Raw genomic sequence first — 15,636 nt, 5'->3', positions numbered from 1 at the left:
ATTGTCGCTACTATCAGGGAAAAGTTCTTAATAAATTGCCGATAGTAGTTGGCAAAACCCAAGAACCTCTGAGTAGTACGTAAAGAAAGAGGCTGAGCCCACTCTAGTATGGCCTTAACCTTCCCAGGATCCATTTCTAGACCGTTGCTGGAGATATTGAACCCCAAAAACTGAACCGAAGAAACCTCAAAAGTGCACTTTTCAAGTTTTGCAAAGAGATAAGTTATTTCTCCATAACCTAAGCAAAACTTCCAGAACATGCTTACGATGATCAGATAGGTTAGGGGAAAAGATTAGAATGTCGTCTAGATAGACCACTACGAATAACCCCAACAGGTCCCGGAAGATATCATTAACAAATTCCTGGAACACTGCGGGGGTGTTACAAAGACCAAATGGCATTACCAGATACTCGTAGTGGCCGTTCCTGGTGTTAAAGGCCGTTTTCCACTCATCCCCCTCCCTGATAGGGATGAGGTTGTAACTACCCCTAAGATCAAGCTTAGAATAAATCTTTGCATTTCTAACTTGCTCGAACAATTCGTAAATCAAAGGAAGGGGGTAACGTTTTTGTGCAATACACCTCCACATCCCGCTTTCCCTGGCATAATTTACGAATCGCAGAGTCGCTGAAGAAGCACGATCCGGATCATCGTAGAGTATCGCCATTGTTTTAAAGAAAGTCTCTAGGGAATAGCGGGCAGGATCAGTGGAGTGTAGCCTTAGGGCCCAAATTTGGGGATCACCCTGTAACAGGGTCATTACAAACCTCACTTTTTACTCACCAGTGGCGAAAGATTGAGGGAAGAAGCTGAGATAAAGTTTGCATGCCTCTTTAAACACAAAAAAATGGGTTCTATCCCCATGTCTCGGGGGAAAACAATTTTAGGCTCATGGGTCTTAGGCACGTTACCCAGCATGGAAGGAGAACCCACAGGAGCGCCCACAGGAGGAGTGACCACAGGAACTGGAGACTGTACAGCAGAATCTTGCCTCTGCTCATTTTCCTCCAGGCGCTGCAGTAGAGTGGTAAGTATCGCTTCTGTAGTGGAAGGAGCAGCGACAGCAGTGGCTTGACTTTCTTCATCCATTTGGGCCCGTTATAATGTAACGGTTGGCACCCTGAATCTAGAAACAATGCCAAGCACCCTGGTCTCGGCTCGTGCTTCTGCCTGTAGCAGCCGCCTTTGGCCTCGGGAGGATCCCTCAGCTACTCAGATGCCGCCAGGTCTTAAAACGAGAGGTGCAAGGCGAAAGGTTCTAAACAAGCGAAGGGGCACAACTGTAAGCAAAGTCTTTGGGCAGAAGGTTGTGGTACAAGGCGTAAGGCAAAATCGTAGTCAGATCAGACTGGGTCGAGGCAGGCAGAGAATAAGTGTACGAGGCAGGCAAGAGTCAAACCGGGAAATCAATCAGAAAGGATTTTAGCAGAAGAGGTAGTCGGTATTCAGGCAAGGGTCAGGATTCAGAAGTCAGGCAGGGGTCACAACAGGAATTAAACAGGTTCAAACAGAATAGCACAAAGCTCAAATAGCACCAGGAACAAACTCCTATAACAGGCAGCGTGGAAATGAAAAATGTACCTTTAAGTACATTTAAATTTCGCGCTATTGCGTGCTGGCATCATCACACCAGTGAGAAGAAGAGGCGCGCACCCTAGCGAACAGGCACCACAGAAGATTTTCAGCACGGCAGGGTCCCTGCCGTCCCCCCACTAGACTACCAGGGTGAGTTATTACACAAACTTTGCGAGGAAGTAGTTGAGGTCTGTAATTGGTCAAAAACCAGTCGATAACATTCACAAAGGTGTCCATAAATGTTTTTTTGTACTAACAACTAGGGATGGGCAAATTTTTTCACCTTGTTTCGCCGCGTAAATGACGCCCATAGACTTGTATGGTGTTGTGCGTCAAAAAAAAAGATGTGCGTCAAAAATATTTCGCCGAGCGACAACATTTTTTTGACGCCCTTAGACTTTAATTGGCATCTGCGACATTTTGCTGGCAGCGAATTTTTGGCGAAACTAAACGGGTAAAATTCGCTACTAATAACACCCTACTAATAACACATAATTACATTCCCACAATACCCTGCATACATATTAGTACTGGTTTTCCAGATAAGTTTTTTTTTTGTAATTCTGATCACCAAATGTTTGCTATACTAAAAAAACATGAAAATAAACAATACAAGGTAGGGTTTTATTATTACATAGAAAACAGAAATCATTTTTAAAAATTAGAATTATATGCTTAAAAATTAAATCTACGGGAGATGGCTTTCTGGTAAACTGGGTCTCTGCATGAGATATCCCATACCTGTATATTATACAGTGTCTCAATATATAGTTAACTATCATATCCAGCAAATTTCAGGAGATACCATTTCATTCTACATAGTAATGGAGAGCTCCGCAAAACACCTTTAAAAGTGCTTTAAATCTTTCTAAACAGTAAAAGCCCATTTAAAAGACACATACAACTTATATTATAAAGAATTTAAATAACACACATTTCATAAATAAGTATGTGTTACAGGCCCACGGTGTGGCTGTGGCAACAGTTATTCTTTAAAGAAAATGAGTGGAGACACAGAGCCAATGTTACTGGTGTACTGACCAAACAGAAACTCACAATGTGGGCTTATGGGCAACCCCTATTGGTGGGAGTGTGAATATATAAATCAACTAGGCTTGGCTGGTGCACACAGACATATATTCATGTAAATGTGACCTCATATTTACTGGGGTCACATATGTATTCTGAAACAAAAGTAATTATTGGTTAAACCAAAAACAGACAATTAATTTAGGGGCCTATTCATCAAAATTCAAATCTTTGAATATTAGAGATTTCTTCCATTTAAGTAAACTAAAAATGTTACTAAATTCAAATATTTGCTTATTTATTTACAAATCAAATTAAAATCTAAAAATCAGGTAACAAACTTGAATGTATGAAATTCGTATTCTACTCATCATTTTCAATGGGCATACCAACTCTCATAAAAATTTGAAAACCTCAAATGAAAAAAAGCACTTCTACATTAACTCTGCAAGAGTTTAGATTGACAATTTTTAAATGACATTTTCAAGTTTTTTGTGCTCAATAAATCTTTAAAATTAGAGTTTCGCTTAATAAAAAACTCGAATAGCATTAAAAATTCAAATTTGAACACTGATAAATCAGCCCCTTAGCGTAATACAAGGTCTAGTAACCTATAGCAACCCATCAATAAGTAGAATTTACTGGCCAGCTATTTGAAGGTTAACATCTAAACATTTAGATGTTTACCTTTAAATATTTAGTCGATTTCAAATTTTTTTATGTGATTCTACTTTTTCTTTGCTTTTCTTTTTCCCCCTTCCCCTTTATTGAGATATGTGCTTTGTTGTTATTAAAAAAATAAAATGAACATTTCTGGAAAATATGGAAAAGAGCTGTCCCACTAAATTAATTGTAGTAAAAACTGGCTGCTGCAATCAGTTTTTAATAAATAATCTTACTTTTCTACTCATTACATATTTAGGAAGAATTTTTCATTTCAGAATGTATTTTTTTTAAGAAGCAGTATACATGGTGATGTTCTACTACAGAGTGTTACAGATTTTAAAAAATACCTTTGCTGGCAAAAAAAAATACTACTATTGAGGCTGTGTTTCAGATGTAAAATGTTAATTTATTGGGAAATCTAATTATAAATGCTAACACAAGCAATATAACTGTGCAAAATTGATGTGAATTCTTAGTAGTGCACTTCAAGTGACTACATAGACTGCACTGCACAATTTAAAAATATTCTATTATTTTCTAATATTATCTGACTAACAAATCTAACAAACACTTCTTTTAGCAGCTGAACTACAAACCATTGAGGGAAACTCTAGTGTTATATTTCAACAGATCTCTTACCTGTTTGGATGGCAAGAAGGTATGTAACATGAAGTACAGCAAGGGAGCTGAAAACCCTTAAGTAGCCTGCTCGCTCTGTCTTCATTTTGAGTTTAAGTTTTCCATCCCTTACAGACAATTAGCATGTTTTGTCCATTCTGGGCACGTCCCATATCACTGCTTGGAGATTTTCTGCCACAACCCTGCCTTGCCAACTTCACTTTGAATAGGGACAGCTCTGTCTATTGTTCACTGCCCCCCCTCATTCTTGGTCAGGCTTATTTTTTAAACATTTCTGCTTTTAAGCATATGTAAATAAGCAACAATGAAAAAATACATCTCTGAAATAACATTTCTTATTTTAATAAATAAATCTATTACTAATGATAGATGTGGATAACTCAAATAAATGTCAGATTTAGAGTATGAGAATTATTATAAAAATCCCATTCATCAGGCAATTAAACAATTTGTAAAATTATATACCTCATATAACATATTAATAAAGGTTAGTTCAAGGCCACCTCCTGCTTCTAGCTATTGTTTTCAAAGCTCATATTTTTATTTTGCTGTTCACCTGCTTTTTACTTATAACAGTTTCAGATGCCTTACTGATAATTAAAGGACTTATGAATGGGGTCAGGGGTATAACCTAGGGCTAGAGTGACTGCCAAAATGCATCTTTTAAAAGACCAGAAGCAGGTCTGGACCAAACCAGAGTGTGGACTGAAGAAATGAGCATAGTCAGGAACAAAGCAAAGTAGGGTCAAACAGGGAACAAGCAAAACCACAGAACGGGCTGGGGTCAAGCGGGTTAGAACCAGAGAAATCAAACACCATATGTGCATCATGGAGTGAAGAGTCAGACCTGTAATTAGACAGAGATACTTTGCTTTTGAAAGCAGAAAAGATTCAGAGATTGCTGCCGAGTATGCAAGCAGCCACAGCTCAACAACAACCCTTCAGCCATTATTATTATTACTATTATTATTATTAACATATATTTGTAAAGCACCATCATAGCCATTAGTGAAGTGCGCATTTACCTGAAACCAATGGATAAATGCACACATCACTGGATGGGATGTGGTTGAAATTTAACAAACTATTGAGGGTTAGGGTTGGGCATGGGTCAAACTGGGGAAAGTACATTTCTTATCTGCTCCCAAAGATTCTGTATCTTGGGACCAGAGGTGAGCAAGAAGTATGTAGCTTACATAACAAAATGAGTATGGCTCGGTAGGGTTTTGCAGGTTAGGGTCGGGTGTCAAGTTTTTCTTGACCTGCACATCACTAATATCCAGAAGCGCTTTACAATAAATGGGTATATATGTTCAGCATATGGATTACATACAAAAACACGACTGATCCTGTAAAGGCTCATCCTGGTGGTCTAGTGGGCCAGCGGGGACGCCCGTTGCACTCTCTGTGGGGATGCCCGCCTCAGACATCCTCTTCTTCCTAAGCGCCAATCTCCTATGGCACATTTCCGAATTTTACGTGCCGCACGGGTGACGTCATCATGTCTTTGGCGAAAATTCTAATATTTAAAGCCCAAAATCATTGCCCTTTGTTAAGTCTAACTTGTTTAGTTCCTGGGTGTGATTTTGTCTGCATATTCTCTGGTTTTGATCCCTACCTGTCTGACTCTGCTGAATTCTGCCAATCTTGACCTTTGCCAGCCTGACCATTCTTTGAACTCTGCCTGTACTGACCCAGCCTGCTTGACTATTCTTGAACTCCGCCTGTACCGACCCCGGCCTGCCTGACTATTCTTGAACTCTGCCTGTACCGACCCCCGCTTGACCACACTTGATCATCTAATCCTTAAGAAGCTGTTGTTGCCTTCCGTCCTATCCTTGGTAATGAACGTGCCAATTTGCTTCTCTCAAGTTAAGACCTGGTGTCATCTGAGTAGCTGAGGGCTCCTCCCGTGACCAGGAGCTTAGCACTTGTTCAGAATTTAGGTAGTAATACGTGACAGATCCAAGAGGTAAAAAAAAAGAAGAATCATACAGTGCAATACTCGGCGCATGTACTTAGATCGTGAAGTATAATGTCCCTTGTGTAAATGCAGTGTCCCACATGTGTGAAAATAACTGTGTATGAGCTACTGACATCTATAAGATTAGATTATTATTATATTATAAGATCCACTGGAGCAGCGACTGGTATAAATAATGAATGATCTCTGTAAAGCACTGTGGAAATGTGTTAGTGCTAAAGGATAATTCTAATTATGTACGTATCTCTAGGAGATTGTAAAGTGATTTTAATAATTACACATTGAGATAAACATGTAAACTGCACCACTTAATACGATTATTTTCCACCATTTACTTTTGATTATCTCAGTTTTTATATACACATTTAAAAATAACAACCACTTTCCCAAACATTTCTCTGCTGTACTAAACACTGAGATAAGCATGTAATAAATATGAAAAAGGGAGTCCCGAGGTGACCCATTGCGTTGAGTAAAGTGTCCTTAGATTCAAGTCATGTTTACATGATGTCATAGTTATGTCTTTCCTGGGCCTTACTATCTTGGGCTGACTGGGGCTGACTTGTATCTTGCATGATATTGCACAATATTAATAAAGACATTATTGTAGAATATCTGTATTGATCTCAAACTAAAAATAATATGCCAGGCATGATCTGCCTGTGTGAAAAGCCAAATCACATAATGGAAACATTGAGATTAAAGACCACACCAGCAGCCCTATTTTATTCAAATGATGATTTAGGCCTGGGAAGCAATAAGCTGAGAGGCGGTGAAACCAAGGCACTGAGGCCTCTAACCAAGAGGGAGGTTAGCTTATTTTTTCTTAAAACAAAAGTGGCATCTAAGGGAACACTGAGAAAATAGACCAAACAGCAGCCAGGAGTGATTTATTAAAGCTCTTGTAAAGAAGCTGCCCTTGCAGAAACAATCAGCATGTTACTGGACATGCTTAGTTTATATTTCAATAGCATGCTACCCTATATAGCACATACTTTTGTTTACTGGGGGAAACACGGCATTCATCAAGTGCAAATTTATTTTACAAATCCAAATATTACAAATATGAATTTGGTATTACTTTTGTGCAGACTAGATCATCTCTAACATGCAAAATTTTATAAGAATTATGTAAATGCTGTTTTTTTTATTTTTTTACCACAAATTGTATTTATAATATGAAATTTATGCTCACAGTAACAATGCATTTACTTCATTATTTACAACTGCATTAAAAATAATTTTATATGTACATGCATTTTGCAGAGATAAGGCATATTATTTAAACTGCTTTTTTGATTCAGTGGTTGAAGGCATAATCTGTCAAAAACTTTGTTTGTATTGTTAGTGAGGGCAGTGCTTTTTTTTTCTCAGTTGGGGCACTGAATGCAAGAATAGGAAGTCCTTTTCTTTTAAGATCCTGAATTAATGATCGCATGTCAGTAGAAGTTTACAGATATATTATTTCCCTTTCATATGTTTGCCTTGATGTAAATCCCTTTGATATCTAGATCAAAAAATCATTTAGCAATTTGTCAAAAAGATCATAAAAAAGAGGATATGAATTGTGTAGCAATTGAAATTGATGAAAACATATAACCAAACTTAACATTATTTTTAATTTAGTTAAGGAAGAAGAATGACTATGCCAACATTGACCTTCTAAGAAAGAGGTTAAGAAACACTGTTACACTGAATAGGGAGAAAGCGAACCCTTCAAATGTTTGTTGAAGACATCAAAGAATTCATTATAGCTGCAACAGCAGCTCTATGGTTCACTGCATGAGGGAATATGGATTTAATCAGATGCCCGGCCACTCCACAGCACAGAGAAAAAAGTGTCCTCTTGGATCCTTTCTCGGGAGTGAGTAATGAATTTATCATGCTATATTACATAGGCTAACTCATTAATGGAACTCATAAGTAAGAAAAAAAGATTAAAAATATTGTCTAGATAAGCAGGGAATTTTTAGCTTACAGTTATTTAGGAACAACTACAATACAATCATTATAAAAGTCATTTAAGATCAACATGCAGGATGTTAAACATATGAGTTATCACTTTTTCTAGCAGGTGGTGGACTTTATATTTTGCCTAACCAAAACAAATCTTGAATTATTTCCTGGTCCCAGTCATTTGTAATGGCTTTAGCAGCAAAGCAGAAACCAGAGCCTGGAAATATTGTTCGCCATAGACATTGGTTTGAACCTGGTAGTAGCTCTGCCCTTTTTTTAGCTGCTCTTTGGGTCAGAATTTCCAGTGCTGATTAAGGCTAAATTAATTAAGGTTGGTTGATCTATGGCTAGCCTGTTTTACACACCTGTAAACAACCATTGCATTTGTTTTATTTTTTAATTGTTAATTAATGAATCTTTCTACATCACTAGAGGACTGATTTAGTAATGATTTGCAGCAAAAACATTATCCCAATTTTTTAGAAACTGGGGGAAAGCATAATTGACGGAAAAAAAAGTAATTTATTAAATCGGCCCATTATTTTTACTCTTTAACAATATGATCTGCCAGCTATAACGCTTTTAATCTCTTTGTTTATAAAAAGGCAGAAAGGCATATTACAGCCGTAGGTCATATTCAACTCAACCCTACATTTCAGTAAGCACAAGATTCTAAATTAGAGGACTTGATACTAAGTATAGAGACAACCAAAAAATATATCACCAGCATTTATTTATAGAGAATTTAATGTTTTATAATGTAACTCCTTTATGCTGAAGATACTTCATTCATTATATTCAATAAATTGTATTTTGAGCAAACTACAGTAACATCAATTCTAGTGCACTATTTCATCTATATTACATGTCCTTTGCAATATTTTCTTCAGATATTGATGAATTCCCTTTCTGCACATGGCTGTAAATGGCATGGTAGTATTATATCCCCAGGAGCGTTCACACTCCATAAAAGCTAAAAATTGTTTCCTTAGCAGATTGCCCATGGTATGCTATATTCATTAGTTTTGTTTACTGTCTTTTCCTTCTGGTAATCTCTGAGCCAATAAAAAATATTGCAAAACCCTGAAAAAAGACGTTGTAAATGCTACAATGGTTGAAAATAAGCAAGATTTGGTATAGGGTGTTGACAGAGAGAGACAAATACACATATCTATCAACTTTCTTTATTATCTGATTATCATGGATTGTGGAGATGTTGGAGATTTGCAGTTGCATTACACTGCATTATCCTAAGTATTTAATTTCACCATTACAATATAGTTTTACATATTCTGTATATAACGTATTGCATTGTATTATACTGAAAAATGTCTTGCTGGTCTGTTTTGAGATACAGGTTGAATAATCAACCAGATGTCATAGTTGAATAATTTAAGTATCAGGTTTTAAAGAATCAGGCAAGGGCTATTTCTCCCACCATAACACTTACAATGACAAGTATTATTGTGGAGTAACAGAAGTGTTGTTTTAAGGCACAGATGTTAGTTTAAGAAGAGGCAATATAAGGACAGACAACACGATAAAAAGGCAAAAATGCAGGCTAGCTTACATCAAACAATATAACCTGCATGACATTAAGAATGAAAGAAGAGTAAGAGAGCATCCAAGCATCTGGTGAAGGTCAAATAGACAAAAAGAACATAATAATAAAGCTCAGGGTTTAATCAGAGAAAAACAGTCCCTTCAAAATTAAATAATATTGTGTTTTATTTAGTTATCATCATTATTATTATTTACACACTCCACACGGGTTAATTTCACTGACATGAACTATATTTAATGCTCTATGAAAGCTTTTAAGAAGTTAAGAAATGAGTGCAAAGATGCTAAAAAGTCCTACTAGACAATGTTGCTGTCGGGTCTGGCCACTGGTGGGTGACTGGTATATAGGAGCTTGTGTGCTGAGTAACCCATGGTGAGCTAGAAAGGGAGCAGAAGCCATTATATAGTCAACAGATATTTAATGGAAAAAGAAAACAAAATGTACAAGTTCCAGTACAGGCCTGTGAGGAGGCTAGTGGTAGACAAGGGCAGCCTCCATCAAAAAGGTCAGGGCTAGCAGGAGACAGGCAGGATCCGTAGGGTAGGCGGAGGTCAATGGCAAGCAGCAAGCAAGCAAGCCAGGTCGAACAACAGGCCTAAAATCAAATTAGGGAAAGCCACAGCAGCATGAGTCAGGTACAGGTTGGGAACAGGAGAAAGGAACCAGGCAGGGGACACATGAACAAAGAATCACAGGAATTACAGGCTAGATCGGGTTCTGGAGCTTACATGATCAAGCAATGGACAATTGCATGGAGCAGGCTTATAAAGGCCACTAACAGAAAAAAATCACTAACACTTGGTCTAACCCCGACAGAGGCCTTTGTGCCAGCGCTTGGTCTATGTGAGGACTCACCCTGATGGTCTAGTGTGCTGGCAGGGACACCCACCGTGGTGATCCTCTCTCCACTTGCTGGCTCTCATGTGGAGTGCAGCACGCACTTCCAGGTTCTATGTGGCGTGCGGATTTTTGGTGCAAATTTTGAAGATTTAAAGGGGCTTTGGGCTGGTAGTCATTGCCCATTGTAAAATCTAACTTATTTAGTATCTGGGTGCAAATTCTGTCTGTTTTGATTCCAGTTTTGTTCCTTGCCTGCCTGACTATTCTGAACTCTGCCGATCCTGACCCATGCCTGTCTGACTATTCTGAACTCTGCTAATCTTGACGCTTGCCTGGCTGACTATTTAGAACTCTACCAGTATTGACCCTTGCCTGCCTGACTATTCCTTGAACGCTGCCTGTGCCGATTCCAGCCTGATTGACCTTGCTTGAACTCCGCCTGTACCGACCACTGCCTGTCTGACCCTGCTTGAACTCCACACTTTTTGTCTATTCCCTGAACTCTTGCCTTCTGTCCAAAACCTTGGAAATGCACGTGTCCCTTTGCTCATTCAGAACATCTGCTTTGCTCCTCTCAAGGTAAGACCTGGCAGCATCTGAGTAGCTGAGGGCTCCTAACGAGGCAAAGGCAGCTGCTACAGGCAGAAGATTAAGCCGTGACCAGGGAACTTAGCACTTGTTCTGAATTTAGGGAGACATACGTGACAGTCTAACCTACAGTCTGGGGTTAACCAGCTGCTATAAACGATAAAAAGCCTATATTTGCACACTGTTTGCCTTTAAAAATAATCATTACAAAAAATAAGGTGTTAGTGCCAAACTTTGGCCAAAATATGTAAGCTCATGTGCCACGTCAAGGCCCCATGTCAAGGCCCCTCATTGTACGTGAGTCCTTATAAATCTGTAAGTCTTTTTATAAAGGTCCCTAATTGCTTGATCACAAGCACAATAACAAGGTAGATGGAGGGAAGAGAGTAGCAGGGAGAGAAGCTGAATGCATATCAGGAATACTGATGAGCCCCAGCTCTAAAAGCCCCCAGTGGCTCACAAAGTAAACGCAGGAGCTTGCAAGTGCATAGTTCAGTGATCAATTTTAGGTAGTTCCTGACAGTTGCTGAAAGAGTGCCAAACCCCAATATGCATGAAACAGTGCTAAGAATGAAACTGCTTGCCAAGGCATAACTTTCACATGTGTTTAGGGGTTTCTTAGGATGTCAGACACTGCTTAAAATCAAACTGATTGGAAACTGATTGGAAAAAGTAAAAAGCAGGATGAAGAGAAATCTGCCCCAAAATAATTTACATATTAAGATCTCTATACAATATAAGAATTACTTTTCTGTGTGTATGTAATTTCAGAAAATGTACAGGATGATTTATCTGGCAGAACAAAGTGTGGCCTCCTGAAGTGAAAATAATGAACTGGGCTGGCCACAGGGAGCCTTTTTTTCTTTCGCTTTTCACACAGTAAATAATTATTGTTCTCACGTTATCCCTGCTATAAAAAAATTATGTGTCCTGTGACATTAGTGATGGTTTCATAACAGCGTCAGAATGTCTACTCAACATAATGCACCAGCATTGTTAATATGAAATAAATAGAAACATTAATATGACTATACAGATTTTCATTCATCCAGGTTATGGTATATCTGCACTCTTTTTGACATACAAATCATTTGTATTTCTATTAATTCTGGTATCATATGTAGCTAGCTTTAAACTGACCGCCATGACTCAACACATTTTTGTGCATATTACACTACCTGCAGAGACCTAAATTCTTAGGTTCAGAACTGGGCATTGGGATTAACACAAAGCTACATTGACACTGGAACCCTAGCACCCTGACGTTAGCTCATGGCTCTGGGGCACTATCACCTTCTGGAGCACTATGAAAAAGCAGGGCACAGGACACTCACTCTTTAAGTCAACATTTTGCACCATGCACTAGACACAACACAGTGTTACTAGACATACGCTTATGAGCCAGTGTCTCTGACAAATACACTTTTCTCTTGTCATCACTAATGCCAAACAAAGTACATACATGGCACTAAGTAACAGAAGCCTTTAGTCATGAAATAGCACTACAGCCTAAGATCAATTATATTATATATCGTACATCTACGTATATAAAAGATCTGTTTTAATGCAGCTTTTTCTTTTAATTTTTAAAGATGGAGCAGGCCACCTTCCACCCTAGGCTGTAGTTTTTTTCAATATCATTATATGGTTGGGAGTTCATCCAGCTGCTTGTATTTTCTAGCTCAGCCAGAGGGACATGCCCCAGCTCAGAAGGCAATCAGCACAAATTATTTATATCAAAAGATATATGTCCCGAGGCTTGAATTCAGTAAAAACAATTAGTTTATTAGTACTCACATACAGTATTAAAAAACAGATACATACTGACCCCACATGGTTCACCTTACGCGTTTCGTACCTTCCGGCCGGAGGGTACGAAACACGTAAGGTGAACCATGTGGGGTCAGTATGTATCTGTTTTTTAATATGTGAGTAATAATAAACTAATTGTTTTTACTGCATTCAAGCCTCGGGACATATACTGTATCTTTTGATATAAATATTTTGTGTCGTTTTTTTCACACAGTAAAGCTATAGGTTAAACATTTTATGGCTTATTTATGAACTTGAAGGCGGTGCAGTATTTGTAAGGGTGGGGGAGGCAGTTGTAAGTAAAAAAAAACATGCATTCCCATATTTTTTAGGTTTTTCTTTAAAGGGATACTCTCATGGGAAAACACTTTTTTTAATGCATCAGTTAATAGTGCTGCTTTAGAAGGATTCTGCACTGTTTTTCAGAAGAGCCAACAGATTTTGACATGGGGCTAGACATATTGTCAGTTTCCAAGGTTCCCCTAGTCATGTGACTTTGATACACTTCAGTCACTTTTTACTGCTGCGTCGCAAGTTGGAGTGATATCACCACCCATCATTTTCATTGTGTCTGCCAAATTTTGAATTAATCTTAAACTCGAATTAAAAAATACCTTAAATTTTGTGTAATACAACTCTCATTGACTTTTACAATCACGTTCATTTTGCTCTTTCAATTAGTCTTTTTTATCATTTTTAAATTTCGTGCCTTCTTCTTCTGACTCTTTCCAGCTTTCACATGGGGATAACTGACCCCATTAAAAAAACAAACGCATACCTGTTTGACTAAATTGAGATAGGTTTATATCACAGTTTGTCCCCAGTTAGATTATACCCCGTTCTTCCCCTCTAAGGCTCATCTTAACAATGGCATCCCCCTTATTATACCTAGGGGAAATATCAAAGCTACTGTATATATGCTACAAAATGATGTACGTATGAGTAGTCCTAAAGAAGAATCTTACCAAACTGGAATATAAAGTTAGGCCCATAAATCTTTGGACAGAGACAACTTTATTCTAATTTTGGTTCTGTACATTACCACAATGAATTTTAATTGAAACAACTCAGATGCTTGTTGAACTGCAGACATTCAGCTTTAATCCAGTGGGTTGAACAAAAAGATTGCATAAAAATGTGAGAAACCAAACACTTTATTTCAGTGGCTCAAAATTAATTGGACAAATTAAAAAACTGAAAATAAAATGTTCATTTCTAATACTTGGTTGAAAACCCTTTTCTGACAATGACAGCCTGAAGTCTAGACATCACCACATTCTGGATTTCCTCCTTTTTAATGCTCTGCCAGGCCTTTACTGCAGCGGCTTTCAGTTGCTGTTTGTTTGTGGGCCTTTCTGTCCGAAGTATAGTCTTCAACAAGTGAAATGCATGCTCAATTGGGTTCAGATCATGTGACTGACTTGGCCATTCAGGAATATTCCACTTCTTTGCTTTAATAAACTCCTGGGCTGCTTTGGCTGTATGTTTTGTGTCATTGTCCATCTGTATTATGAAATGTCTCCCAATCAATTTGACTGAATTTAGCTGGATTTGAGCAGACTGTATGTCTCTGAACACCTCAGAATTCATTTGCTTCTGTACTGAGTCACATCATCAATAAACACTAGTGTCCCAGTGCCACTGGCAGCCATGCACGCCCAAGCCATCACACTGCCTCCACCATGTTTTATAGATGATGTGTTATGCTTTGGATCATGAGCTGTTCCAGACCTTCTCCATACTTTTTTCTTGCAATCACTTTGGTAGAGGTCGATCTTGGTTTCATCTGTACAAAGAATGTTTTTCCAGAACCGTGCTGGCTTTTATAGATTTTTTTTTAGCAAAGTCTAATCTAACCTTTCTATTCTTGATGCTTATGAGTGGCAGTGCACCCTCTGTATTTACTTTCATGCAGTCTTCTCTTTATAGTAGACTTGGATATCCATATGCCTCCTGACTGTTATGAAGGGGTTTCTCTTCACCGTAGCAATGATTCTGCCATCATCCACCACTGTTGTCTTCCGTGGATGTCCAGTTATTTTTGCTTTGCTGGGTTTACCAGTGCTTTCTTTCTTTCTTTCTCAGGATGTACCAAACTATAGATCTTGCAACTCCTAATATTGTAGCAATTTCTCGGATGGGTTTTTTCTGTTTTTGCAGCTTAAGGCAGGCTTGTTTCACCTGCATGGAGAGCTCCTTTGACCACGTGTTTTCTGTTCATAGCAAAATCATCCACATACAAGCACCCCTCCCCCCTCAAATCAACTGATAATGACATAATGAAGGAATTGCCCACACCTGCCCATGAAATAGTCTTTGAGTCAATGGTCCAATTACTTTTGAGCCCCTAAAAATAAGTGATTATGTTAAAAAAAAGGCTTTAGTTCATCACATTTTTATGCAATCTTTTTGTTCAACCCACTGAATTAAAGCTGAAAGTCTGCAGTTTGACTTATTTTTGAGTTATTTCATTTAAAATTCATTGTGTTAATGTCCAAAGATTTATGGGCCTAACTGTATATTTAAGTAAATATTGCCCTTTGACATCTATTGTCTTGACCCACCATTTTGTGATGGTCTCTGTGCTGCCTCAGAGATCACCTGACCAGAAATTCTACAACTCTAACTGTAACAGGAAGAAGTGTGGAAGCAAAAGACAGAACCCTGTCTGTTAATTGGCTCATGTGACCTAACATGTATGGGGACGGCCCTTATTTTTTAAAATGGCAATTTTCTATTTAATGGCACATACTACTAAAAAAGTATATTATGAAATTTGTAATTTACATAAAGCAGGGTTTTACATAAGAGCTGTTATGCAATATATTTTTATAGAGACCAACATTGTTCGGGGGTATAGTTTTCCTTTAATAAATCTTGACATCTGAGTTTATGATTTTTGCAGTTGAAAAAAACATAATTTGTTCTCCTGCTGAATAAATTTATGAGCCGAGGGTTAAATTGAAAGGTAAGGGGGTGGG

The 15,636-nt window shown here is 38.1% G+C and overlaps 1 protein-coding gene across 1 annotated transcript in view; it reads right to left on the bottom strand.

Moving 5' to 3' along the window:
* The window catches only part of hepacam.S (hepatic and glial cell adhesion molecule S homeolog), a 36,064-nt gene extending 32,041 nt beyond the window's left edge, over nt 1-4,023 (bottom strand). The window contains exon 1 of the mRNA XM_018241668.2: nt 3,912-4,023. Coding sequence (XP_018097157.1) covers nt 3,912-3,996 — 85 coding nt within the window. The 5' untranslated portion in view covers nt 3,997-4,023. The remainder of the gene's footprint in view (nt 1-3,911) is intronic.
* Nucleotides 4,024-15,636: the final 11,613 nt, after the last annotated feature.

The sequence above is a fragment of the Xenopus laevis genome, chromosome 7S (genome assembly GCF_017654675.1).
Source record: "Xenopus laevis strain J_2021 chromosome 7S, Xenopus_laevis_v10.1, whole genome shotgun sequence".
Classification (NCBI taxonomy): domain Eukaryota; kingdom Metazoa; phylum Chordata; class Amphibia; order Anura; family Pipidae; genus Xenopus; species Xenopus laevis.
The sequence above is the reverse complement of the archived record's forward strand: the minus strand, read 5'-3'. Positions and strand labels throughout refer to the sequence as shown.